Source organism: Macaca fascicularis, chromosome 6 (assembly GCF_037993035.2).
Source record: "Macaca fascicularis isolate 582-1 chromosome 6, T2T-MFA8v1.1".
NCBI lineage: Eukaryota > Metazoa > Chordata > Mammalia > Primates > Cercopithecidae > Macaca > Macaca fascicularis.
Genome location: NC_088380.1, coordinates 154,028,256 through 154,055,715, shown reverse-complemented (window position 1 = coordinate 154,055,715; position 27,460 = coordinate 154,028,256). Strand labels below are relative to the sequence as shown.

General features: G+C 39.5%; 1 protein-coding gene and 1 long non-coding RNA gene across 4 annotated transcripts in view; one reads left to right on the top strand and one right to left on the bottom strand.

Annotated features, from left to right (window-relative positions):
• STK32A (serine/threonine kinase 32A) overlaps positions 1-23,548 on the bottom strand; it is a 151,812-nt gene extending 128,264 nt beyond the window's left edge. For all 3 annotated transcript variants that reach the window (XM_073994543.1, XM_005558160.5, XM_015452097.4), the window contains exons 1-2: positions 23,380-23,548; positions 19,227-19,374 (exon numbers count right to left, since the gene is read on the bottom strand). Coding sequence is in view for 2 of the 3 variants with exons in the window: in XM_005558160.5 (XP_005558217.1) it covers positions 19,227-19,278 (52 nt within the window). In the remaining variant the exon portion in view is untranslated. The remainder of the gene's footprint in view (positions 1-19,226; positions 19,375-23,379) is intronic.
• A 94-nt stretch (positions 23,549-23,642) lies between these two features.
• LOC123574051 (uncharacterized) overlaps positions 23,643-27,460 on the top strand; it is a 35,921-nt gene continuing 32,103 nt past the window's right edge. Inside the window, exon 1 of the long non-coding RNA XR_006698884.2 lies at positions 23,643-23,861. This is a non-coding gene — a long non-coding RNA (uncharacterized lncRNA). The remainder of the gene's footprint in view (positions 23,862-27,460) is intronic.

Here is a 27,460-nt window from a genome sequence, read left to right as displayed (position 1 = left end):
TCAACAAAAGTTTGCTAAAAGTTAACAGTGTAACATGTATTATCCTAACTTCTAATCTTGTGGCCTTAGGCAGTCTAGTCCACAGACATGAAGGAAGTTCTCTTTGGAGAAGAATGGTTATCCAAAAAAAAAAAAAAGAAAAAAAAAAAGAATTTATGTAAAAAGAATGTTATACAGTAAATTCTTGTCCTAAAATAAATTGGTTGTTTAAAGAAACGGATGTTTGCAACAAGTCAGAAAGTTGAGGCATGTCGAAGAATTGTCTGTGAAAGTTGTGAAGGAAAAAAAAAATTATAAAAGGGAATTTACGCAAGAAATGTTGCATAATTTAAAAGTAATTAAGCCTCCTGAATGTAAAGCTATTGAAGAAATAGTTTATGTGCAAGGTGTATAGGAAAGTAAAATATACCTTTTGTAAAAGGATTATAAGAAGGCATGAGAATGTGGATTTTTACCTACATTAAAAGGTTAAAAATAAATAAGTATTTTGTTTTAAAAGTTTAAGCAAGTTTTGAAATGTTCATTGTAAAGGAAATTCTGTGTGTAAACATACTGGCTAAAGTTTAAGGGGTATCATCCAGTTTTTCTGTGAACTGGACATTAAAATGAAAGCACAACAGGTTTTTCTTAAAATACTAACCTGCTCTTTATCAAAAATTATAAAAGGTTAAAAAGAGTCTATAAAAACCTTACCTTATGGTCAGACATTAAAAATTGGATAAATATGTCTAGAAGGTTTTATTAAAATTCAGTTTAACATTAATAACATGCTAATATAAAGGTGAAATTTAGCTTATGTGGTATAAAAATCATACAGGAAGCATTGTTAAATATAAAATGGTGTTTGGCCTTCTTTGGTCTAAAAACTAATAAAAATAGGTGCTGAAGGAAATTTCTCAGTAAAAAGGCACCAAGGACTATAAAGTCCAATGCTGACGTCCCCACATTTAAAACAAAAGGTCAATTTCTTAGAAATTATATACTTAGGCCAGGCGCGGTGGCTCAAGCCTGTAATCCCAGCACTTTGGGAGGCCGAGACGGGTGGATCACGAGGCCAGGAGATCGAGACCATCCTGGCTAATGTGGTGAAACCCCGTCTCTACTAAAAAATACAAAAAACTAGCTGGGCGAGGTGGTGGTTACCTGTAGTCCCAGCTACTCGGGAGGCTGAGGCAGGAGAATGGCGTAAACCCGGGAGGCGGAGCTTGCAGTGAGCTGAGATCCAGCCACTGCACTCCAGCCTGGGCCACAGAGCGAGACTCTGTCTCAAAAAAAAAAAAAAAGAAAAGAAATTATATACTTGGTTTATCTTCCACTTTCCTTTGCCTCAAAACTAAAAGTCTTTTAGCACAGGAACCAACCCTAGAATTTCCGGTAAACCAGCACCAGCCTGAGATCACGTTCTCATCAAAGGGTGGAAAGAAGGAAAACTCGAGCCAGCCTGGGAAGGACCCTACCTTGTGCTGCTAACCACCAAGACTGCTGTTCACACAGCAGAAAGGGGATGGACTCATCACACCTGAATCAAGAAAGCGCCGCCCCCTCCAGAGTCATGGGCCACAGTCCCAGGGGAAAACCCTATTATCTAAGGCTAAGAAAAATTTAACTCCTTTCATCTATTCTATTACTCTTTACTCTCTCTATTGCTGACCATCTAGTTATTAACATAACCAAGTCAATTTTCCTCAAACTATTGCATTTAATGCTTGCCTTGTTATACCCTGTGGGGACTTGCCAAGTCAAAGACAGCTCTGTACTTCAGAAAAAATTACCTCTGTGCCTCCTGACTCGCCTCAGACTGGGCATTAGTGAATTGGGACCATTTAATCCAGGGAGATTTCGATAAAGACCCCAGTGTCAACCCAGAGTCTTACCCCCTGCCCCACCCCCGACATAGAGCTTCTATGCAGTAGTTGGTCCAATGTTCTGTGGACCACTAAAGAGCAAGAATGGATTGCCCCAACCAGTTTTTGTAATTTCCTAAAACCATACATTCATTTTACTAAAGAGACAGCCCTCCCCCCAACTGTCAGCTAAACCAGTGTAATTCTATGCAGGTTATTATCTCAAATCCTCAAAATTCTTCCCCTTTTCTAAGCCGGTCCCCTTCTGGAAGCCAGTTTTATGTTATAAGGGCTGAGGTTTCAGGAACAAACCCTATTAGATTATTTAAAATGTGTTTCTTTGATCCCTACCACCTGCACCTTCCTCTGAGCCTTCTTCCAAAACCTCTCACAGCGGAACAATTGCTCCTCCTCCATCTAACAACAAGACCAAGATAGCTTTCATAAAAATTAAAGACTTAAAACAGGCCGGGCTCGGTGGCTCGCACCTGTAATCCCAGCACTTTGGGAGGCCGAGGCAGGCAGATCACCTGAAGTTGGGAGTTCGAGACCAGCCTGACCAACATGGAGAAACCACTGTCTCTACTAAAGTTAAAATGGATCAAATATTCCAGATTGTCCCCTTTCCACTAGGGTGGTACCGGGCATGGGCTGCTTGGTAGCTCTTTTCCAGGATTCTACAGCCTGGAGTAATAAGTCATTCCAAGCTCTCTCTCTGCTGTATCCCAAAGTCTGGTGCCCTGCAGGTCAGCCCCCAAGGGCCATCCAGCTTCCATCTCCCAACACTAAGTTCACTTCGTCTCTCTCACAACAGGGAGGAAACCCAGCGTTCCTTCGAGACCTGAAGGGATGCAGTGAGCTTAAGAATTTTCAAGAGCTTATCAATCAGTCAGCCCTTGTTCATCCCCGAGCGGATGTGTGGTGGTATTGTGGTGGACCTTTACTGGACACTCTGCCAAATAACTGGAGTGGCACTTGTGCTTTTGTCCAATTGGCTATCCCTTTCACCCTGGCATTTCATCAACCAAAGGAAGGAAAAATAAGACATCATAAAGCAAGAGAAGCCCCTTATGGGTCTTTCGACTCTCACGTCTATTTAGACACAATTAGAGTCCCATGGGGAATACCAGATCAATTTAAAGCCCGAAATCAAATAGCTGCAGGGTTTGAGTCAATATTTTGGTGGGTGACAATTAATAAAAATGTAGATTGAATAAACTACATCTACAACCAACAGTAATTTATTAACTACACTAGAGATGCTGTTAAAGGAATAGCTGAACAATTAGGGGCTGCTATCCAGATGGCTTGGGAAAATAAAATAGCCTTAGACATGATATTAGCAGAAAGAGGGGGAGTTTGCATCATAATAAAAATTCATTGTTGCACCTTCATCCCAAACAACACTGCCCCTAATGGAATTATTCGAAACGCATTGCATGGTCTGAGTGCTGTATCCAATAAGTTAGCCAGCAACTCAGGGGTAAATGACTCCTTTATAAGACAGCTAGAAAAGTAGTTCGGTAAATGAAGAGGAATAATAGCCTCAATTCTTACTTCCCTTGCAGTGGTAATAGGTGTACTTATTCTTGTCAGGTGCTGTGTCATACCGTGCATTCATAAGTAGATGCAGAGGCTCATAAAAATGGCACTTACTGAAACCTCCCTTGACTAACCTCCACCTTCTCCAGAAAAGCTTCTTTTGGAAAATGAAGCAAAACAACTAAGCCATGACATGCTAAAAAAAAGTTTGAAAAGAGCTGTAAGGAGAGTTTGTTAGATAGGGGTTCTAAATTTCTTTTCAAATAATTAATATGTCAGTATGTTCAATTCTTTGCCTTCCACTTTTTTTTTTTTGAGGGGGAATCTCGCTCCGTCGCCCAGGCTGGAGTGCAATGGCATGATCTCAGCTCACTGCAAGCTCCGTGTCCAGGGTTCACGTTATTGTCCTGCCTCAGCCTCCCAAGTAGCTGGGACTACAGGTGCCCGCCACCACACTCAGCTAATTTTTTTGTATGTTTAGTAGAGACGGGGGTTTCACTGTGTTAGCCAGGATGGTCTGGATCTCCTGACCTCGTGATCTGCCCACCTTGGCCTCCCAAAGTGCCGGGATTACAGGCGTGAGCCACCGCGCCTGGCCTGCCTTCTACTTTTAAACTTCCTCAGTAAAGCAACCTTTTCGATTACCTACTCCACCCTGACTCATTCTGATCACCTGCTCCACCCTAACTCGGTCCCCTTACCTGCTACCTGCTTTGCCCCGACTCCGCCAAAGCACTCACCCTGTCATTCTCTTTAAATTAGCCAATCAGAATTAGTTTAGCCTGTGCAGTCTAACCCTAGCCAACAGGGGAACCACACAGCAGCAGGGGCCACGTGCGTCAGGGGTAAGAACCCCTCCCCCTCCCTTGTCCAAGTGTGCGCTCACCATTGTTCCATCTGTAAGGGTGCACCCTTCTATATAGAAATACCTTGCCTTGCTGAGAATTAAAAAGTAAATTTTATATTCGAGTGCTATTCCTTTTGCAGCACTGAAACTGTACATATAACATTCAGAAACCTAATAATAAAGCTCTTTGGAGCCATTAGTATGTGAAGCAAAGTGCTAGCCATTTAACCTGTATTATTTCGTATAATCCTTATTAGCCCCAAAATACAAGTGAAACACTAAGACTTGAAGAGAATATGTACCAGCTCATAGAGCTGCTAAGAGCTGAAGCAACAGTCAAACCAAAGGTGTCTCCCAAAAACATAGGTTTAAGTCCTAACCCCTGGTATGTCAGAATGTGAAATTTATTTGGGAATGGGGTTGTTGCAGATATAACATGTTCAGTTAAGATGGTACAGTATCAAAATGGAGTAGAGTGGGCCCTGAATTCGGTATGACTGGTGTCCTTATAAGAGAAGGAAAATTTGTACACAGACACAGATTTGAGAAAGTGATCAAGCAGGGAAAGAGAGTAGTTTTTAAGATCTATGAAGAGAGGGTTCTAGAATTCCATGGTATCTACTTGTGCCGTGCTTAGCACTTGGAGGAGGGAGACCAAGCAAAAGTATTTCTAGTGTGAATTATTTCTGTCCTTAACTGAATCTGCCAGCCATTGAAATTCTTTGCTATCAGTACATTTTGAATGAAAATAAAATGATATACATTTGTCTTCTGAGCACTCACTCCTCCAGTATGGGTAAGCAAAAGCTCTGCCATGTTCAGTAGTGCTATAGGCCATCAACTAAGGCACAGTCCTGACTCTAATCGTTAGCTGACTCCAGGGATCCTTCCTGAAATTATTCTGAAGGGAGTACAAACATTATTTTTCACCATCATGAAAGGATAAATGCAGGCCGGATGTGGTGGCTCATGCCTGTAATCCTAGCACCTTGAGAAGTTGAGGTGGGTGGATCACTTGAGGTCAGGAGTTCAAGACCAGCCTGGTCAACATGGTGAACCCCCAATCTCTACCAAAAAAATGCAAAAATTAGCCAGGCGTGGTAGTGCGTACCTATAATCCCAGCTACTCAGGAGGCTGAGGTGAGAGAATCACTTGAACCCGGGAGGTGGAGGTTGCGGTGAGCTGAGATCACGCCACTGCACTCCAGCCTAGGTGACAGAGTGAGACCCTATCTCCAAAAAAAAAGCTAAATGCAGTCCCACATAAATCATAAATGCCTTTAATAGTTAAATGTTAAGAGTTTTGAGCAATTCCACTCCTAAATTCACACCCAAAATATTAAAAGCAGGAACTTAAATTCTTGTACACCAATATTCACAGCAGCAGTATTCACAATAGTCTAAAGGTAGAAACAACTGAAGTGTCCAACAGCAGATAAATGGAGAAACAAAAAGTGGTATATGGAATATGTAAGTAATAAAAGGAAGTTCTGATATATGCTACAACATGAATGAACCTTGAAAATATTATGCTAAGTGAAATACACCAGATAGAATAGGATTCCTCTTACATGAGGTACCTAGAGGAGTCAAATTCGTAGAGACAGAAAGAAGAATAGAGTTATTAGAGGCAGAGGGTAGGGGGAATTGAAGAGATCTTGTTAATAAGTACAGTGTCTCTGTATGGGAAGAAGAAAAAGTTCTAGAGAGGGATGGTGGTGATAGTTGTACAACATTATGAATGTACTTAATGAATTAAACACTTAAAAATAGTTAAAATGGTAAATTTTCTGTTATATATATATATTTCCACAATAAAAAATGAAGAAAAGAAGAGCCAGCTTTGAGTAAATAGTACAGAAACCTCCACAGCAATTCAAGTGACTATATTTGTTTTTTAAATAATATTCATACCAAAAATTAATCCTACCTGAATAAACCAACCAAGCTGCTTTAGATGTTATTAATTGTAGAGATGGTTTAAACCCTCCAAAAGAAATACTCATCTCTTCCTTCATGCCACAAATTTTTTTTCAGGATCAAAGGATTATCAAAACTTACAAAATTGCAATCTAAGAGAATTCAACTGTATTTTTACATTTAAGTATGTTTAAAACGGTGTGTATATTTAAGTGAATTATAGTATATTTATGTTTTAGAATTGTACAACTGCTAAATTAGTCAACAAAATCAACAAATTTCAAGGAATTGACATAAACTACCTATGGTATGAGTGAAAACGAGGATACAAAAGTATATTGAATATCATCCCAGATACATCAAATGTCTTTTATACACATACACAGATCAAAAATAGATCATTAATGCATTCACTTAATCAACAAAGTAGGTGCTAAGGATACAAAAGTGAACAAAATAGCAAAAATCCCTGGCCCTCATGGAGTTTACTTTCTACTGAGAGGAAAAACACAATTAACAAATAATTAAGTAAATTTAAACAAGAAATATGGCAAAAAAAAAAAAAAAAAAAAAAAAACCATAGTGGGTAGGAGGGATGAGGGCTACTAGAATGCAGATAGGGGTTGCAAATGAAAACAGTAAAAAATATTAGCAATGGTTATCGCTGGGCTGAGGCATGATGAGTAATTCTTCTAGATTTTTATTTTATGAGTTTTCTACAACTCACATGCATTTCTTCTATAATTGTAAATCTTGCTTTTAACTATGCATTTAAATACGTATTTCCTAAGAATAGCTGCAATGAAGTTCATCTACCTTTATATCAGATACCACCACAAATGCTAATGATAGGATATTTCAGGACTATATGACAGTCTCGATATCATATCAGGACTATATGACAGTCTCGATATCATATCGGGACTACCAGAAAACCCACTGAGGAAAGCAATCAGGCCAATTCTAGTTATTGATTAGGAACATAAGACTTAAACAGAAGATCTTTTTAATACCGCAAGCCTTATTTTAGAGCCTTTTCCCTGGTATGTTATACTCTGGACAGAAAATGAAGAAGTTATCAAAGTGGCAAAAACTTCAATATTTTATAAAAATACATAAAAATTATCCCACAAGGTATCATATTAATTAAGCTGACCTAAAAAAGGTTGAAGAGTGAGCAATGACAATGATGATGAAATAAATTGTTTTTGTTTTTGGTGAGATAGAGTCTCACTCTGTTGCCCAGGCTAGTATGCAGTGGTGCAATTACAGCTCACTGTAACCTTTATCTCCCGCCACCATACCCAACTAATTAAAAAAAATTTTTTTGGTAGAGATGAAGTCTCACCATATTGCCCAGGCTGGTCATGAACTCCTGGGCTCCAGCGATCCACCAGCCTCAGCCTCCCAAAGTGCTGGGATTAAAGGTGTGATCCACTTCACCTGGCTTATAATGGATTGTTAAATACATGGATAAAGGACATTAAAATTGTTGTCCTTAGACTCCAAATGGGTAGAAGAAGCTAAGAAAAGCTCTAGAGTGGTGCTGAACTGGATGATTAACTCCAGGGAAGAAAAGGTGCCCTGGATGGAACCCCTGATACTAAATAATGTGGTCTAAGGCGTATGCATGTGAGTTACAGCAGAAGCGAAGATGAACGTCACTGTGAAATGAAATTATTTTTAGCTCTCTGAAAGTAAGATTTAGAGTTAGGCACATAATGGATGTTTGATGTATTCTTGCTGAAGAGCAATTCCCAATGTTTGTTTTTGAAATTTTATATATGCATTCTGGTTGGCCATCCTGGGAACATAGCTATAACTGAAATAAATGGGATTCATTTTAGATCAAGATTCCAGATCTACCCATATGACTCTCTGACTTAAGGTCAGTGGCTTAATCTTCCTGTGCCTCTGTCCAGTCCTGCTGTGTTTAAATTGTAGACTGATCAAATAATAAAATGCATTATAGTTGTTTGACAGTCTCTGCCAACATTCCCTAACAAGAATGTTACTGGATAGTAAAGTACATTTTCACATCATTTGCTTCCAAATCAAACTCTCTGAGGTACTCAATATCTGGATATGGAGGTAGGGGTTGGTGAGAGCCTAAGAGACAGTCAAAATTTGGAGACAGCAACTGCAGAGCATTAAAACCCAAACGTGATGTCCTTCTGGGTATAAGGCCCTGTGTGTCTAGCCTGGTCTGTACTGATGAAGCCAGTCCTGGTTCCTGGCCACCCAATTTAATAGATGTATATTACATGCTCTAGTACCTCATCTTTAAAAAATCCATTATATTATATTTAGCTGAATTATATTAGGCATCATCTGTTTGTTTATTTCTCTGCTTCCTTTTAGACCAAACTTCTTGAAGCTTGTCTATACTTGCTGTATCTGCATTCTTACCTTCCATCTACTCCTAACTCATTATAGTCTGGCTCAGGCCTCCACACTCCACTAAACTGCTTTTGTGAATACCAACATCCTGAATGTTGCATACTCCCATAGATTTTTCTCACTTACTTAGTCACACAGGAGCATTCAACATAAGTGAACTACAACAAGAGTAGTGTTGAACTGGATGATCAACTATCTCTTTCCTTCCACTTTCCATAGCTAGATTGCTTTCCTCTTTGTGTTTTCTAAATATTAGGATTCCTCTTCTCCTTTGTCTCCACACTGTCTCTCAGAGCAGGCTTTGCCATCCCCGTAGAATTAATACCCATGTCTTTCTGTCTCCATCCCAGATGTTTCCACTCATTGCTGGATACTCCATTCCAGCTCCTACTTGGTACCATCATTTAGCTGTCCCATAATCACTGTATGCATCCAAAAGTGAACTCTAGACTGCCTGTGAGCAGGTCCCAAACCCCTCCCCTCCACGCGTCTCCATCTTAGTAAAATGTCACAGTCATCCACATAACTACTCAAGCAAAAACCTAGGATTTATCCTTGATTTTGTTCTTTCCATCTCACCCCACATTCAAGCCATCAGTAACACCTAATTATTTTATATTTAAAATAAATGTTGAATAAACTCTCAGCTTTCCATCTGCACTGCCACACTGTGAGTCCGGACACTATCATCTTTCACTGAAATGAAGATGAGGCCACTTTTTTTTCGAGATGGAGTCTTACTCTGTCGCCCAGGTTGGAGTGCAGTAGATCTCGGCTCACTGAATCCTCCACCTCCTGGGTTCAAGGGATTCTCCTACCTCAGCCTTCTGAGTAGCTGGGATTACAGGCGCCCACCACCATGCCAGGCTAATTTTTGTATTTTTAGTAGAGACAAGGCTTCACCATGTTGGCCATGCTGGTCTTGAATTCCTGACCTCAGGCGATCTGCCCACCTCGGCCTCCCAAAGTGCTGGGATTGCAGGCATGAACCATTGCACCCAGCACAGTAGGCCACTTGTGATTTTTTTTCATCCCAGCAACTTAAGTGAGTTCTCTACATAGCACTTATGGAAAATTACAATTACAAATTTGGATTTCACAGATCAGAAAATTCAGTCTCTGCCTCCTGCCCCCCCAAAAAAAATAGGGAAGAAAAGGGAAATCAATATCAGGTGACTTTTGTTTTTTATTTGCCAAGTAAAGGCATTGGAAACCATGATGATTATATAATGATAGCAGTAACAGCTAACATTTATTGAGCAATTACTGTGTGCCAGTCAGTAGCTAAGCATTTTACCTGGCAAAGTTTTTTATTCTCACAAAAACTATATGAGACATACTATTATTAGCCCCCTTCTACATATGAGAAAATGGGGGATCAGAGAGGTAAGTCACTTACCTAGGTTCTCACTATGAAAAAAAAATTCTATTTCCACAATCCATAAATACTAAGCACACACACATACAAAAAGCGACATAATCTTAAAATTAAATTTTTAATAGTTTTAATAAGTTTGTGGGATGCTTATTACATTGCCCTAATTTTTCTCTTCCACCATAGACTAAGAAAAGCTTTGTCTTAGTTGCTACTTGTCTACAGAGAGTGACCGGGAACCACTGATTTAATCTGTAGCCCTCTGATGCCATGACATTAGTTAAGGTCGAACATCAGCTCTAGAGCCTATCACTTAGGATCCACTAATAAAAAAAAAAAAAAAAAGTCACTTAACCGGCTCACCAGCCCTTCATCATTTCAAATGGTTGGCAGCAAATGGTTGCCACTAACACTTGAAGAGCTTGATGGGGTCCTTTAAGAATATAATTGGAGCTTCTCCAGGGAAGCAGCCTCCAAGGCCAATTGATGGCAGCTGTTTGCACTGTCAGCACTTCCCTTTTATAAAACACGGTGCCCCAGGAAGTAAGGGATGTATCCATTCCTGGTGCCAAACCAAGCAATGGGCAGCAAGAGCTTCTTTTCCTGTTGCTGGACCCCAATTCATGGATTTGCTCAGAAGTCAGAAATACATTGACAATTTCATTCAAACAAATTGCAAAGTAGAACAGTGGGGCAGGATGGGGGATCAGCATCAACTGTTGGATGCTCTTCAATTGAATAAATATCTTTAGTAGGAAGCAAATTCTGCCTAGTCATATTTCAAATGCATTACAGGTTATAACCATGTAATTGAATTTAGGTTTTGTGGCCATTAAATAGTATATCCTACAAAAATAGCGTATTTTGCCCTCAAACACACTAGATTTATTGGCCCAAGTATTTCCACTGGTTCACACAGATCAACTGAATGACAGGGAAGAATGAATTTATTAAGCATCTGCAAAGAACAGATTGTAGTCTCAGTGTAAGGCCAGGGTATTATAAGGGGATATCAGAAATCTCCTAGGGCATATGAAGAAATGTCGCAAGATGCTTAGAGCAGGAGTCAGCACAATATGGCCCACAGGCCAAATCTAATTCTCTATCTCTTTTTGTATAGCTCATGAACTAAGAATGGTTTTTACACCTTTTTTTGCGGGGGGGGATGGAATTTTGCTCTTGTTGCCCAGGCTGGAGTGCAAAGGCATGATTTGGGCTCACCGCAACCTCTGCCTCCCAGGTTCAAGTGATTCTCCTGCCTCAGCCTCCCAAGTAGCTGGGATTACAGGCATGTGCCACCAGGCCCAGCTAATTTTGTATTTTTAATACAGACAGGTTTTCTCCATGTTGGTCAGGCTGGTCTCGAGCTCCTGACCTCAGGTGAGCCGCGCACCTTGGCCTCCCAAAGTGCTGGGATTACAGGCATGAGCCACCATGACCGGCCGATTTTTACACTTTTTATTGATTGGAAAAAATTCAAAAGAATAATATTTGATCACATGTGAAAAATATTTTTGAAATTCACATTTTGGTGTCCATAAATAAAGTTTTATTGGAACAAAGCCATATTCGTTTGTTTCTGCATTGTCTAAGGCTGCTTTTATGCTACAATGGCAGAGTTGAGTAGTTGTGACAGAGACTGTATTACTTGGAAAGTGTAAAATATTTAGTATCTGGCCCATCACAGAAAAAGTTGCCAACTCTGCTTTAAGTCATTCTCATAAATAATCAAAGGTATAGGTTACTCAAGTGTAAAACAAGGTTAATCTTACTTATTTTACTATAAATATACCTCCAGAAAGGACAGAAAACATAGTTTAGGAGGAAACAGAAAAGTCTATGCAAGGCTATTGGATTCAAAATCTATAGCCATAAGTTTTCAAGTCCTTTTTGCCAATGTCCTGTTTTAGCAAGAATATTATTCCATGACTGGCTTTTTAATGTCTGTGTTTCCAAATGAAACTTCCATGAATGGTCACATACTAATGCATAGTAGAAATCCCTGTATATTTCATGGGACCTGAGTTAGTGAATTGAGGGCCAACACTGGTCACTCTAGTTGAGTTGACATTTGCAAGGCCATACAGCAGAAGTCAGCTCCCCTGAAGACCTTCACTCCCATTTTCTTTGAAGACAGTAGGCTTGAAGTGATAACCAAATTGTCTGAACAATGAAACTGGCTTGCAGATTTAATTTTTCAACCTAGGTAGTTGCAAGTTGAAAATTAAAAATGTCTATAGCTTTGGATAGTATAAAAAGTTAGGGTAGCATGAGTGTTACTTAATAATCAGCAACTACTTCACAAGAATTTGTTCAGAAGACCCTCTTTAACTAACGTGTTCTGGAGTTTTAAAAAATAATAAAGAAGCAGTGAATTTTCATCAGATCCAACTTGTGTTTTAACTAGAAACATCCAACATCCCAGAATTAAACGGAGCTATCTTGTGTTTTACTCATTAAACCAAATAGATATAAATTATGCAACATAAAAACTTGTAAGGAAAACTTACAGAGGAGCATAACCACTTTTGATCATGTAATAGGAACATTACATTTTTTCATATAAATCACATTACAAATATTTTACATGTAAAAATTTGTTGCCATTAAACCAGCAGGAAAAATCAATGGAGAGATGTTTCCAACAGAAAGAGTAGATATGATTATAACCTTTCATTTCCCAAACTGAGATCCACAGAATATTATGAGCTATAGACATTAAAATATTTTTCACAAAAATTATTTCATTTTGAAATAAATATTACAAATATCAGAAGACTGAGATTTCAATATTGTAGGTCATTTCAGAGACTTTAATATGCTAACAAACACTGGAAGCTCTAAAGGCAGGATATGACTTTCCTAAATTTGTTTGAGTTGATTCTCCTAAACAAGTATTCATAACTCACTGCTCAGGGAACACTTCAGTTGGAACCACTAGCTCAGTGTTTGTGGTCTGTTTTCTGGCTTTCTAGTTTGTTTCTCCAATCCCTTTGTATGGAGAAATAAAGCCCTTACAAATTAAAACCCTTGCCATAAATTGGACTTGAGGTTATTTATGACAAATGCCTTTACTAAATGTTAGGTTGTCCAAGATGACTTATTTTTTTAAGAAGCCAATTCTTGCTAGAGAAATTTTCCTTTAACTTTTCCAACCATTCTACTGCAAAATAATAAATACAAGATAACATTACTCAAGACTGGTAAGGGAAAGTTGGAAATTCATTTGCCTATTAAAATGAGTGCAAATAGGCCATGCAGACATTCAAATAACAAAAGAAATTTTCAATGTCCTTCATAGCTGGAATCAATTTAGTAACCTCCTATTTCTTTTGGATTGCAAATCTGTGGCCAAATTTCTTGGCCCAACATTTTAAAGGATCTCATTGCCTCTGTCACTGAAGATGCTGGAAAACTGGAAACAGCCACATATCCTAGGAGATGAGTGTTGCCAAATAAAAGTAGAACACTGAGCTTTCAGCAAGTCCAAAGAGTAATGCAATAATTGAACTCTCTGCAAACTCAGGGCATTGATGAACTCTTTAGAGCAGCTTTTTAAACTTAAGACCAAATTTTCTTAGCTATAATACTCTAGAAGAAGTTGTCTCTTGATTTAACTAAGCCAACTTTATCAACTTTACATTCTTTGTATAAACTTGGATACATATATTACTCATAATGACTGCAAGATTTTTTTCTTGTTGCCTAGACTCTGAATTGTAAACAAGTCCACTCTCTCCTGTAAAGATTTCTTTTTTCTAAATCAGCCTGAAAACCTTAATAATTGGACTTTTAAAATGTTCATTGTTTAAAATAAAACAAACAAGCAAAACCATACCAACCAACCAAACAAAAAAAACTCTACTGCATTCAGATAGAGAAAATAAAGTAGATTTTTTAAAAAAGGGTTGTAAGCATTAAAAACAAATATCACTTGCACACCTATTCTTTTATTTCAGAAAACAAAAAATGTTTTTCTGGATCATGAATTATTTCTCAGAATATCCATATAGTAGTTGAGAATGGGGGACAGTTTTCACTGGATCTGTTGATCAAATGGGATTACTTATTAGTCAGTTTGGGACTTAAATCAGACAAAGAAAACTTTAGTTATTTTCATCCCAATTAGTTCTTGATTTTGCCTTAAATAAAAATGCAATAACCTCAGGGGGGATAAAAAAGATATCAGATGAGATTATGTTTTTGTGCAGTCAATAACTTGGCTTCTTTTAAAGTGTTTTTATATAGGTTTTAACAGAATCCATAAAATCTGCCATTCTGTTAATCCAATCAATAGAAACATGAATAGGTCTAATCAACCATGGCATCGACAGAGTTGTATTTAATCAATTTTGTTTCTCTTAGAACTTAAAGTACTTGGAAGAGTTCATACTAGGAAACTCTGATGTTAGTAAATAACACTTAATTAGCATTAATTGGGTAGTTACTTTATATGAAATACCTTGCTTAGTGTTTTATTTGCATTATTTATTAAATCCTCACAAAGACCTAATGAAGTATGCCCAATTATTCCCTGCATTTTACATATAAAGAAACTGAGGCTTACAAAGTTTACATAAGTTTCACAATAGAAGTTCCTGCTCAATTAATTCATTAGTAATTATTTAGGTTTGCAGACTTTTCTTGTGGTATCTCAAGTTTCCTTAGAACACCATATAATTAGTCAAATTGACTCTAGTGTCTGATAATGGCTGACCAGGCTATATCCCCTTTGACTCTTGTCATAGAAACATGTAGATTACTGGCATGTGGCACAGCTGAGATTTGAACCTGTGTATGCCTTTCCAATACTCTAGCCCATCATGCCAGGCTGTGTCCCATTACTAAAACACAGAGCAAAATTAGGTAGAAGAGAGAATGATGGTTCCTCAGGCAGTCAAACAAGGAATTATATGATCCAGTGATTCCACTTCTAGGTATATACCCAAAAGAATTGAAAACAGGGACTTGAACAGATATTTGCACACCAATGTTTATAGCAGCCTTATTCACAAAAATCAAAAGGTGAGGACAATCATTGTCAACTGATGAAAAGATAAACAAAATATTGTATATCCATACAATGGAATATGACTCAGACTTAAAAAGAAAGAGAATCTTGACACATGCTACAACATGGATGAACCTTGAAAATATATGCTAAATGAAATAAGCCAGAACCAAAAGAACAAATCTTATATGTTCCATTTATATGAGGTACATAGAGTAGTTAAATTCATAGAAACATAAAGTCAAATGGTTGTTAACAGGGACTGGGGAGGGGATGGAATGTGGTTGTTATTGTTTCAGAGGTACCAAGTTTCAGTTTGAGAAGAGAAATGTTCTGAAGATGGATAGTGGTGATGGTTGCATGATAATGTGAATGTGCTAATGTCATAAACTGTATATTCTAAGATGATTAAATGGTACGTTTTGTTACATGTATTTTACCACAATAATAAAAAAAAGTAATTAGGACTTAGATTTGCCCTAAAACATAAAAGTCAAAACTGCAAAACCAAACAATAGTATAATTTGAGATCTATATAATTATACTATACTCAAATAGTATAATTTGAGATTTATGAAAGATATCTTATATAATCAAATTAGCAAGCCTTTTTCTTTTTTGACGGAGTCTTGCTCTGTCGCCAGGCTGGAGTGCAGTGGCGCAATCTCAGCTCACTGCAAACTCCACCTCCCAGGTTCAAGTGATTCTCCTGCCTCAGCCTCCCGAGTAGCTGGGACTACAGGCGTGCACTGACATGTCCAGCTAATTCTTTTGTATTTTTAGTAGTGACGGGGTTTCACCATGTTGGCCAGGATGGTTTCAATCTCTTGACCTCGTGATCCACCCACCTTGGCCTCCTGAAGTGCTGGGAATACGGGCGTGAGCAACCGCACCCGGCCTGAAAATGTTCTACTTTGTTTTCACCGAATAAAGATCAACATAAGTAACTAATAAAATGATGTGTTCAAGATAAGATACCAGATGGAACAACATGAAATACAAGTATCAGGATGAATTCTGGCAAGAATAGCTTATCTCAAAGGACATCCAATAACCTCTTATCTTGCTCCTTAATTACCTTCAAAGTGAACAAAAACACTTTTTCCATGAGAGAGAATTCTTGAAATATTACTTGGGAAAATTGGTTAAATTTTCTTCTCATATCTATATATTGGGAATATTAAATAGTTCGAAGAAAATATTAAACACTTTTTAAAAATCACATATTGGGATTCTTTTCAGCAATATTTTTTTAAAATAATTAAGTTGGCTCATTTTAGTGCCCTTCATACTGGCCCAGTTTCATTATATATATAAAAATATGGATATCAAAAATGAGATAGGCATTAACGTTGTTTGGTTCATCGGTGCTTTTTGGTTGTTTTTTCTTGGTCAGGAGCTTCACGACAATCAGATACAATTTTACCTTGTGCTGAATCCAGATTTATGCGAAGAGTCAAATGAACTTTAAGAAATGTACTGAATTTTAAAGAAAAGTAAATTCCCTAGAATGGCATACTTTTTCTCCCAAAATCAATGCTCTTTTAAAGAAATCAGTTAACATGGCAAGAAATGCAGTCTCTTTGGCGAACTCGTGCTCATGAGAGAATGTTAAGATATAGGCAACTATTCAATCCTAATTTTGTCATTGTTTGGATTTTGGACTTGTTTTTCCTGTTCTTGAACTATTCTTTTCATGTCATTTCATAGCTGGCTTCTTCTCATCTTTCAGGCTTCGGCCCAAATGCCACCTCTTTAGAAAGACAACCGCAACCACTCTATCTGAAGTGGCCTCCTCACCATCACTGTCACTGTCTGTAAGATCACTAGAAGTCATTTTCTTCATGGCACTTTAACACACTGTGAAGTTATCTGGTTTATGTATTATTTACCTGTTTATTGTCATCTTTTCACCATCTGAACATGGGGTTCACAATGATAGAGCAAGGACCAACTTATTTCCTCCTGTATTCCTCATGTCTAGAGAGTGACAGGTTTATAGTAGGTGGACTTGCCCTCCTACTTCCTTTGCCTTGCAACTGTCTGTGTAAACAGAGAGCCTAGCACCTCTGGGAAGCACAGACTTGTTGCCATGCTCATATCTTCCCTTTATGGGTGCTGCAGTGGGTTCATCTCATTGGGCTGAGAAGCCAGGCAACAAAAAGGTGGTGACTTAGAGGGTGTTAAGAAAAACCTGTCTGGTCTCCTAACTCTCCTCCAACCGAGTTTTTCTAGAGTCCTTTAAAGTAACTAAAAAGGGATAACTTATTTCCCAGTTGTCACAATTCTTTAGGTATGTAGCTTTCTTGGGCATCCCACAAGAGGAAAACCTGACTGAATCAAGGAAGAGTTAGGCATTTCTTTGTTTTCTCATCATAATGCTATCCTAATACCTTCAAATGTAGCCCAGCAAGTTAAAAGCATGCAGCTGGTCTCTCTTTTCCACCCTATTCTCTGACGACCAGACTCATGTACAATATTAGCTCTGAGTCCAGAGGAAGCAGAGGAAACCAACTAAGTGAAAAGCAAGTCTATTTGTCTTTCCATTTTAGAGACAGAAAAATTAAGTAATATCATTAGTCTCTAGATCTTTGCTTTTACTATTTGATAAATTAAAGCAAGGCAACAAAAATGGCCATGAAAAAAAAAAGATTTCTTAAGACCCCTTTCCAACTATATAATTTCAAAGTTCCTATGAACTATTCTGTAGAAATAGTAAGAATGGACCTCCAAACTGAGTGAATAACTGGAAACAAGGCATCCTGATCAGTCGTATGTTTTGTTTTTAAAAGTATTTCCATCCAATGATTCAGAACTAAGATTGTTTGCCCCAACTACAGCAGATATAGTTGTCCCCAATCATGACAAACTCCTCATTCTCCTTTTCTTTTGTAATAAAACAGAACTCCTTATTTTTAGAAGGTTCATGGCCACCCAAGATAACAAACTAAATTTCCCAGTCTTGCTTGTATCTAGGTAAGTGCAAGTGAACAAAAGTGACAAGTCAGAGCAAATCCTATAAATCGGTGGGCATAACCTCCCCCTACTTTCCACCTTTCTCACTGGCTGGAATTTGGTGTGGTTGGTTAGCCACCCTGAGGGGACCACTCTGGAAATGGGAAGAGAGGGAAAAAGGCAAGTAGTTGGCATCAGAGTCCCTAAGCTGCTGGAACCACACATCACCTGGATTACTTATGCCTAGATTGTCTCATGAGAAAGATAAGCATGTCCATTTGGCTTAAGCCGCTGTTGTTTGTAGTTTTCATTTCAGCAATCAAACTTGCATTCTAACCCGATAAACTTCCCTTGATGATTTAGAAGCTTCTTCAGAATTCACAACGTTACCCTAGGATCTCAAAATGATAAACTTCTTGAGTTGGAAGGAACTTATCTCCTCACTTTATTTATAACAAAATTGAACATAGAGTCAGTAAATAAGCTGCTTGGGCCTAACAAGTAACTGGTAGTAGGACCGGTGTCAGATTTCCTGAATTTCAGTCCATTCTTTTCCTCCCTGTTCCAATTGGCAGAGCTCTCTGGGAATTACTCAGAAGGGCTCCCTCTCAGAGGTCTGGACAACTTACTACCTGGGGCTTGGGACATTTTTTCCCCTCAGACAACCTGTAAACAGCTTCCACCTGCATATGCCAACACTGTTCACACTTAACATATAGGGAAGAAGGGGACATGAGGAGGCATTGCTCCGTTCCAGCATGCCTTACTGATGGGAGAATCAGGAGGACTCATGCCTTTACTCTTGTCTTGCTGAGTCTGGCCTGGAAAGTTTCCCTTTTCTCCAATAAAACTGATTCTTTTTTCTGTGATGTAGTATTATGGGATTTGTCTAGTACACAAAAGCTTGGTAGTTGGAAATTCAGAAGGCACAGCTTCGTTCTATAATATTATGAGCACCGGTTATCATTTATGTACATGTTGATAATATATTTTCTATAACAATGAGCAATGGGGGTAACTTCAACTGCCAAGGAACAGCACAGAGGACAAACAAATCATTTAATTATCCACTACATGCCAAACTGCAGCTCATTTTGGAGAAAGGACATTGGTATAGTGGAGATGAGGAAAGCTGCCAAAGGTCCCATGGAAAGTGGAAGGTAAAACCTAGCTATGAGCCTACAAAGTCCTCAGGCTTACTCACGCAGCTTTGCCTTTTTCCTTCAAGGCCCTACAGACAATGCTTATACTTAACTTATGAAACTAGAAGCATATACTTGAATTTTGCAAAATTCTATTTTTTTTTATATGCCACTATCCCATATTTCTTACCATCTTCATTTTCATCAAACACTGGTGGTTTGCTTGAAGTGTTGGCTCCCATGGTTGAATCTGCCCAGACCTGGATCCTTGAGTTATACTATCCTGGCAGAAACACCCATCTTCACTCAAAACATGTCCTGAAGCCTTAGTTGGATATCTAGGACAGGAAAAGAAATAGTATCCTAATAATATCCTATACTCTAGGCACCCTGAGTATAAGACTGTGGCCGAAACATAAACCTCATCTGTATCACTGTAGTGAAAACTTTTGTGTTTGAAAACCAACCATGATTTCAGAATGAAAACATCAAGCGACAGGAGAACACACTGCATGGCTCATCAACAGCTGACCTAGACTTACAAAATGGGAGGAAAACAACATATTTTTCAAAGTATGTAGAAAGTGTAAAATGAAGTCAGTGATACTTTATTCAACAACTATAAAATAAAAATATTGTTAAGAAAATATGCTGATTTTATACTTTCTTGTTACTGGGTGATCAACAACAAAAACTTTCTTTTTTAGTCATAAAGATGCACTAGCTATCTGTTTCTGCATACCCTGGAGGGTACTACAATGTAAAAGAAGCAAGTTCTGGGTTGGACTTGACCACACCAGCAAATTGCTGAATTTCAATATATTTCTCTTTTTCCTTCTTCTGAACTTAGAGAAGATAATGGTCCTTTCCTCAATGGAGAGTTGAATGTGATAGACATACATTTAACTCATTATATATTAAGTTAAATGTATAATACACACATGTATAACTCTTTGTGTTGTATTTATATATTATTAACTCTTTGTGTTGTATTATATAACTGTTAATATATATCAACATATATTATGTTTATATATAACATTTATATATATCAACTCTGTGTTGTATTATATAATTCTTAATGTATTGAGTTACATAAATGTGTGATAAGCATACACTTAACTCATTATATATTAAGTTAAATAATACACATATATGTATAACTCTGTTATATCATATGTATGTTATGTTATATCACATTTATATATAACTATGTATTGAGTTACATAAATGTACGATATGCATACATTTGACTCAGTACACAAAACATTTTCATAGCATAAGTGCTCAAAACTGTTAGCCACTCTGAGGCTCAAATTAAATGATATGTGTGAACAAGAAAAAATCCTGAAAAAAATATTTATGGCTTTGCTGCACTTTAAAACATAATGGTAAAGAGAGGCAGCATCCTGTGTTCCTGTCCCAAAACTGACACTGATAATGCCTTTGGCCCAGTTACCTAACCTCTCACCTCTAGAGTGGGGGAAATAACAGTGTCTACCTCAGGAGTGACAAGCTGGGATCCCTATAGGAGCCAGGCAGATGACGCGAATGAGTGAGCCGGACTGGGCATTTAACATTAGTGCACTGGGTAGACAATGGTGACTTTGGCTCCATCCAAATAAAGTAATTGCACTCAGATCAAATAGATTGTCACCACATGGAAACATAAGCCCAGATCTTCAGATCTGCCCCCAAAATGGGGTAAAGGTCTAGATTTTGTACAAAATAACATTTTAAAATTCTACTCAGATATCTGGCTTAAGGAAATTTCATGCTTAGCACAAATATGGTCATGGTTACAGATAATGAGACAATGTATATAAGGTAATTGGCACAATGCCTAGCACATCATATGCAACGAATGAATGCTAGCTGTTGCTATTTCTCAGGGTAGCAGAATTTCCCTATTGCGTATTTTTTAAAATAGCTGATTTCCTCCTGAGCTCTTTACATGTGAAGGGAATATCGATTACAGGCAGAATTGGAGAAAGTGTTAAGGATGAGTTATTGAAAAAGAACTTACGAAACCCCTAAGCAAGTGTAGAAGAAAAGATCATTTTCCCACTAGGAAAATGTAAGTAAACGCTTCATTTGGAAGGCAGACTCATTAAGGAAATGCTAGTTTTCATGCTAAAAGCCAACTGCTGGCAAAATGCCTTATGGACTTTAACAGGAATCATTAAATAGAGAGCAAAGAGAGTCAGCAATTAGGAAGCAATCAATTAAATGGTATGGGAGAGGGAGTGGGTAGGGGCAGGTGGTCACAGGTGGCTGAAGGAAGCTCAGAGGAATTATTGAGACCCAGGAAGATAGAACTCAACCATTTCTCCAGGATAAAAAATCAAAAGGAGTTTAACTCCAGCGGACAAGGGAGTTAAGAAGTAAGTGGGATGCACTTTTTATTGTGAGTGTTTTATTGTGAGTTAGGGAAAAGCAAATGGGGCGGCCTTGTGCTTTATTATTGCATTTATAATCCAAATGAGGGTTAGTGTAAGGACTGAACCACTGATGGCACTAGAAAGAGATGAATGGTCCTAAAGAGAACATTAATTTTAAGGAATTGCAGTTGTTAACTGCAGGCAGAGGCTACATTCTCTTTTGTTTTGTGCTTAAAACCTGAGTACATGTAGTTTTCACACCACACCCCAGTCCTGTCATTCTTACATCTTCACACCTCAGGTTTTTCTCAAGTAGCCCATCATCCTGCAACATAAGATATACCAAGCACTGACCTTGCAAGTTGTCGAATCAGAAAGAGAAAGAGGAAGGAATATTATCGCAATTTTCCATGTTTCAGAATATCATCCTGATGTGCAGACAATTTTGTTCGCCACGGTCCCAGTGATTTTTTAGTGGGAAGATAATATGCAAACAGGGAACCATGTTTGCGTGTGTCTGGGGAAGATGGAAGCAGATGGAACTACTGAGTGATCGTTTAGTATCTTGTTCATTGCACCTAACATACACAATCCAGTTTAAAATTATTTTTCATTTTCTGTCCCATGTGGATAACCAAATTCGATTTTTTTTTTTCATATTCAGAAAGAAATCTACCACTCTCTGGCAGGAAAATAGAGACACATACTTTCCACTTTGCTGAAGAGCCCAATAGAGCTATAGGACTCTTTTACCAAACCCCCAGCCCTTCCTGATCTGCTGGCACTAAGTCTGCAGTGTTACCTAAGCATCATTTTGAGATGTGAAGAGGGCAGCTACCATCCATGAAAATGAAAATCCAAAGCATATGAAATGTTAAAGGAAGAGAAATTTGTCTTGCAGGAACACAGGGAGTTTTCAGAGTCTACCTTGACCTGGCTGATTTTCAGATTAACTGGGAACTAGTTCCCTAATACCAACCTTTCATCTTTGGCCTGTAATTTGGGGGTTGTCAACAGGTAAACTTCTCTAACCACCAAGCCTCCCTAGATAAGGAGGTGTGGTCTTCTAGGATTGGAAAACAAAGGGGGCGATGCAAGAAAGTTGCAACTTTTGATTGAACATTTTAGATTTCATCGTCACGAATGTGGATAGAAACAACTTATTTGTTTGCATTTGAAAAACAGAACGTCTTAGAGTTTAAGAAATATTTCATACAGGAAAAAAACATGAAAAATGCCCAATAGCACTCAATTAACAATTGTTTATATTTGGTCATCTTTATATCATCATTTTTATTTTTAAAACATTTTAGGGAAATATTATTTCCACTTTAACCCTAAAGTCCAATTGATTTCCCTTTCACACTTTCCAAAGACAGCCACAATCACGGATACATTTCACAGTCTCCGTTCTACGATTTTACAAACATGGCAAGTGTCTTAAAATAAGTCACCTAAATGGCGCGATAGAGTGGATATATTTTGCATCTTGCTGTGTCTATCTACCATCATACTTCTGAAATCTAGGTATAGGCATGCTGATCCCTACAGTTCTGATTTTAGCTTTTTAAGTGCTGCATAGCAGTCCGTTGTGTGAATACACATTACATTTTTTAAGTCCCGGGGGAAAAAGTCCTTGTGGAGATGAAGCCATCGTCAAAGGCAGCTAGGTTTTGCTTGTTTAGATGCTGGAGGACAAGCAGAAACACCTCCACTCACTTGTCTCAACCCAGCAAATATTTATTGAAGTCTGTCTGGCTCTGCACATGAGTCAGTGCCAGGCAGGGGAACCTGGGTGGAGTACAAAATAGCTAGAATTGGTCCCAGCCTGCATTTAGTTTTGTGAGTTACCTTGATCAGCAGCCTTTGTCTTCTCTTCTCCTTGCACTTCCTAGCTTCCCATCAGTACCCTTAGTTTGTAGGTTTATTGTTATTATTTGTTAAATCTAGACCACCACTCACCTAGTCTCGATTCTTCCTTCATTCCTCGCATGAGGCTCGGAGCGATGCTTTCATCCAGGGAGCAGGGGCTAAGAGAAGAGCTCCAAGAGCAAGGAGCAAGGAAAGGCACCTATCTGCCTGGAAGCGGCGGCGGCTGCGAGCGCCAGCCTGGGCTGGGCTGCGCTAGACTGAGCTGGGCTGGGCTGGGAAGGCACCTGCGGCTGCCAAGGGATCCGAGCGCCGCCCAGCGCGCAGCTACCCCGGAGGGGCGGCTCCTCGGCCAGGGAAGGAGGCGGGATCTGCTTGCCAGCGGGCGTTCCCGCTTAGCGCTCTCTCCAGAAACCGCGGGGCAGTTGCCTGGGTGAGGGCCAGACGCCTGGGGTCCGTTTGTCGCCTGCTGAGACTAGACAAGGACCTCGGGAGGGCGAGGTTGGGGGAGAGGGCTACGGATGGAGATCCCGCCGCGCTTGGGCTGGGTCCGGAGCCGCCAGGACGCACAGCGGGTACTATTACTCCCCATATCACGGGAGCCGCCTCACACCCCTGCGATGTGGATCGTAACAGCCAGCTGGGGAGAAAGGGGTGCTATTACTCCCTATATCGCGGAGGGTGCCTCACTCCCCTGTGATGTGGATCGTAACAGCCAGGGAGGGAGAGGGATGTGCTCTTACTCTCCGTATCGCCGGGGGTGCCTCACTCCCCAGCGAAGTGGATCGTAGTAGTCTGGGAGCGGGGCGCGAGGGAGATGCTATTACTCCCCATATGGCGGGGGGGTGCCTCACACCCCTGCGATGTGGATCCTAATAGCCAGGGAGAGAGAGGGAGGTGCTATTACTCCCCATAGGGCGGGGCGTGCCTCACTGTCTTGCTGTATGTGGATTAATAGCATTGCTCCCCTCTTGGATATTAGAAACAATTTCACAGGGTGTGTGTACACAGCCTGCGATATTGAAACTAACATCATCCTCTCCACCTCCAGATGTTAGGAACAATATTACAAAATATTGTACACTCTGCGAGATTTGGAGTCCTATCATGCTGTGTTTCCCTGAATATTCGTAGAAATATCACAGCCTGGGTGTACACCCTATACTATATTGAGAGTAATTTCGTACTCCTCCCCTTGGAAATTAGGAGAAATATCACGGAAGGGGTGTAAAGCCACTGCGATATTTGAAGTAATATCATTGCCCTCCCCCACTAGTTATTAGGAACAATATCACAGGAGGGTGTATACCTTCTACGGTATTGGGAGTAATATCATCATCTCTTCCTTTAGATATTAGGAACAATATCAAAGGTGATTGTACACCCCGTGTATTATTGGAAGTAATATCATTCTCTCTTCGTCTAGATTTCAGAATCATATCACAGGTGGGGTGTACCCCCCTTGTTATATTAAAAGTAATGTTATCTTCTTTCAACCTGGATATTAAGAGCAATATGAAATGCGTTCTGTACATCCTTTCAATATTAGTAGTAATACCATCTGTTCCCTTCCTGGATATAAGAAAAAATATGACTGGCCGGGTGTCCACCCCTTGCAATATTGGGAGTAATATCACCTCTCCCCATGTGGTTATCAGGGACAAAATCACAGGGTGGGTGTACAGTTCGCACGTTATTGAGAGTAAAATCATCCACTCACCCCCTGGATATCAGGAACCATATCACAGAAGGAGTGTACACCCCCTGCGATATTGTGAGTAATATCATCCTTTTTTCCCCTGGATATTAGGAGCGAAACCACACTGGGGGATGTACACCCACTGCGATATTGAAAGTAATAGCAGCGTCGTTCCCCCTGGATATTAGGAAGTATATCACAGGTGTGTGTGCACCTTCTGCGATATTGATAGTATTATAAGCCTCTACCACGCTGCCTATTAGGAACAATATACAGCGGTTGGGGGGGCGGTTACAGCCCCTGGATATTGGGCGTAATATTATTATCTTTTCCCTGTACATTAAAAACCATATCAAGGGGTCTATATACCTTCTGCGATATTGGGATCAATGTTGTCCTCTCCCCCACTGAATATCAGAAACAATATTACAAGAGGGTGTACACTTCCTGCGATATGGCCAGAAATATCATCGTCTCCTTCCCTGGATATTAGGAACAATATTACCAGGTGTGTACACCCCTTGCACTATTGGGAGTAGTATTATTCTCTCTTCCCCTTGATATTAGAAATAATATCACAGGCGGAGTGTACACCCCACCCCCTGCGGTATTGAAGGCAATATCATTCTTTTTTAACGTGGATATTAGGAACAAAATCACAGGGGGCATGTACACTTTCTTTGATACTGGGAGTAATATCATCCTCTCAACCCGTAAAGAGTAGGAAAAGCATCAAAGAATGTTTGTACACCACTTGCGATATTGGGAGTAATATCATCCTCCCCTCACCTGGTGTACAAAAAAAATTGTACACCACCTGCCATACTGGGAGTCATACAATGTTCTATCCCCATGGATATTGAGAACAATATCACAGAGGCAGTGTACATCCTCTGCGTTATTGCCAGTAATATCATTCTCACCCCCCTAGATATTAGGAACAATATTACCGGAGGATTATACACCTGCTGCACCAATGGGAGTAATATCATCCTTTCTCTTCTGAATATTAGGAACCATATCTCATGGGGGGTGTACAACTCATTCCATTTTGGGAGTAACATCAATTTCTTCATTGCTGGAAATAAAAAACAATATAACAGTGGTGGTGTACACACGCTGTGGTATGGCCAGTAATAACCTAGACTCTCCCCGGGATATTAGGAACAGTATCAAAAAGGGGTGCATACTCCCAGCGATATTGAGATTAATATCATACTCTTCCCCCCTGGATACTAGGAACAATATCAAAGAAGGGGTGTTCACCCCTTGCCATATTGACAGTAATATCCTCTCCCTCCCTGGATATTAAGAGCAATACTAAGAGTTGGTGTACATCCACTGTGATATTGAGAGTCATGTCATCCTCTACCCCCTGGATACTAAAAACATTATCACAGAGGGGGTGCACAACCCCCGCGATATGGTCAGTAATATCATCGTCTCCCCCACTGGATATTAGGAACAATATCACATGGGTGTGTACACCTCCAGCGCTATTGAAAGTAATATCATTCTCTCTTCCCCTGGATATTAGGAATAATATCACAGGTGGGGTGTACAATGCCTGCGATATTGGCAGTAATATCATCCTCTCCCAACCTAGATATTAGCAACAAAATAACAGGGGGTTTTACACCCCCTGCGATATTGGGAGTAATATCATCCTCTCCTCCACTTGATATTAGAAACAATATCCCAGGAAGGGTGTACACCCTCTGAGATATTGAAAGAAATATCATCCTCTCCCCACCTAAATATTAGGAACAATATCACAAGGGGTGTGTACACCCCTTATGATATTGAGGGTAGTATTATCCTCTGTCTCCCTGGATATAAGGAACAATATCAGTGGGGTACTGTACACCCCCTGTGATGGGGGAGTAATATCATTCTACTCCCCATTGGATATTAGGCACAATATCATGGAGAGGTTGTACATCCCTTGCCATATTGTGAATCATATCATTTCTCTTCCCCTGGATATTAGGAACAATATCACAGGAGGTGTGTCCCCTGTGATATTGGAATTAATAGCATCCTCTCCCGCACTGAATATGAAAAACCATATCACAGGGATTTTGTCCACCCCTGTGATATGGACAGTAATATCATTGTCTCCCCGCCTAAATATTAAGAACAGTATCACAAGAGGGGTGTACACCCCCTGCAATATTGGGAGTAATTTCATCGTCTGTGCCTTTGGATATTAGGAACCATATCACGGGGGGTGGGGGGCGGTGTACCACCCCCTGCGATATCGGGCATAATGTTATCATCTCTTCCCCTGGATATTAGGAGCAATAACCCGGAGTGAGGAGGGAATACAGCCTCTTCGATATCGGGAGTAATAACATCCTTTCCCTTCCTGGACATTAAGAACAATATCACTGGGTGGGTGTACACCGCCTGCGATATTGGCTGTAATATCATCCTCTCTTCCCTGGAATATTACAAACAATATCACAGGAGGGA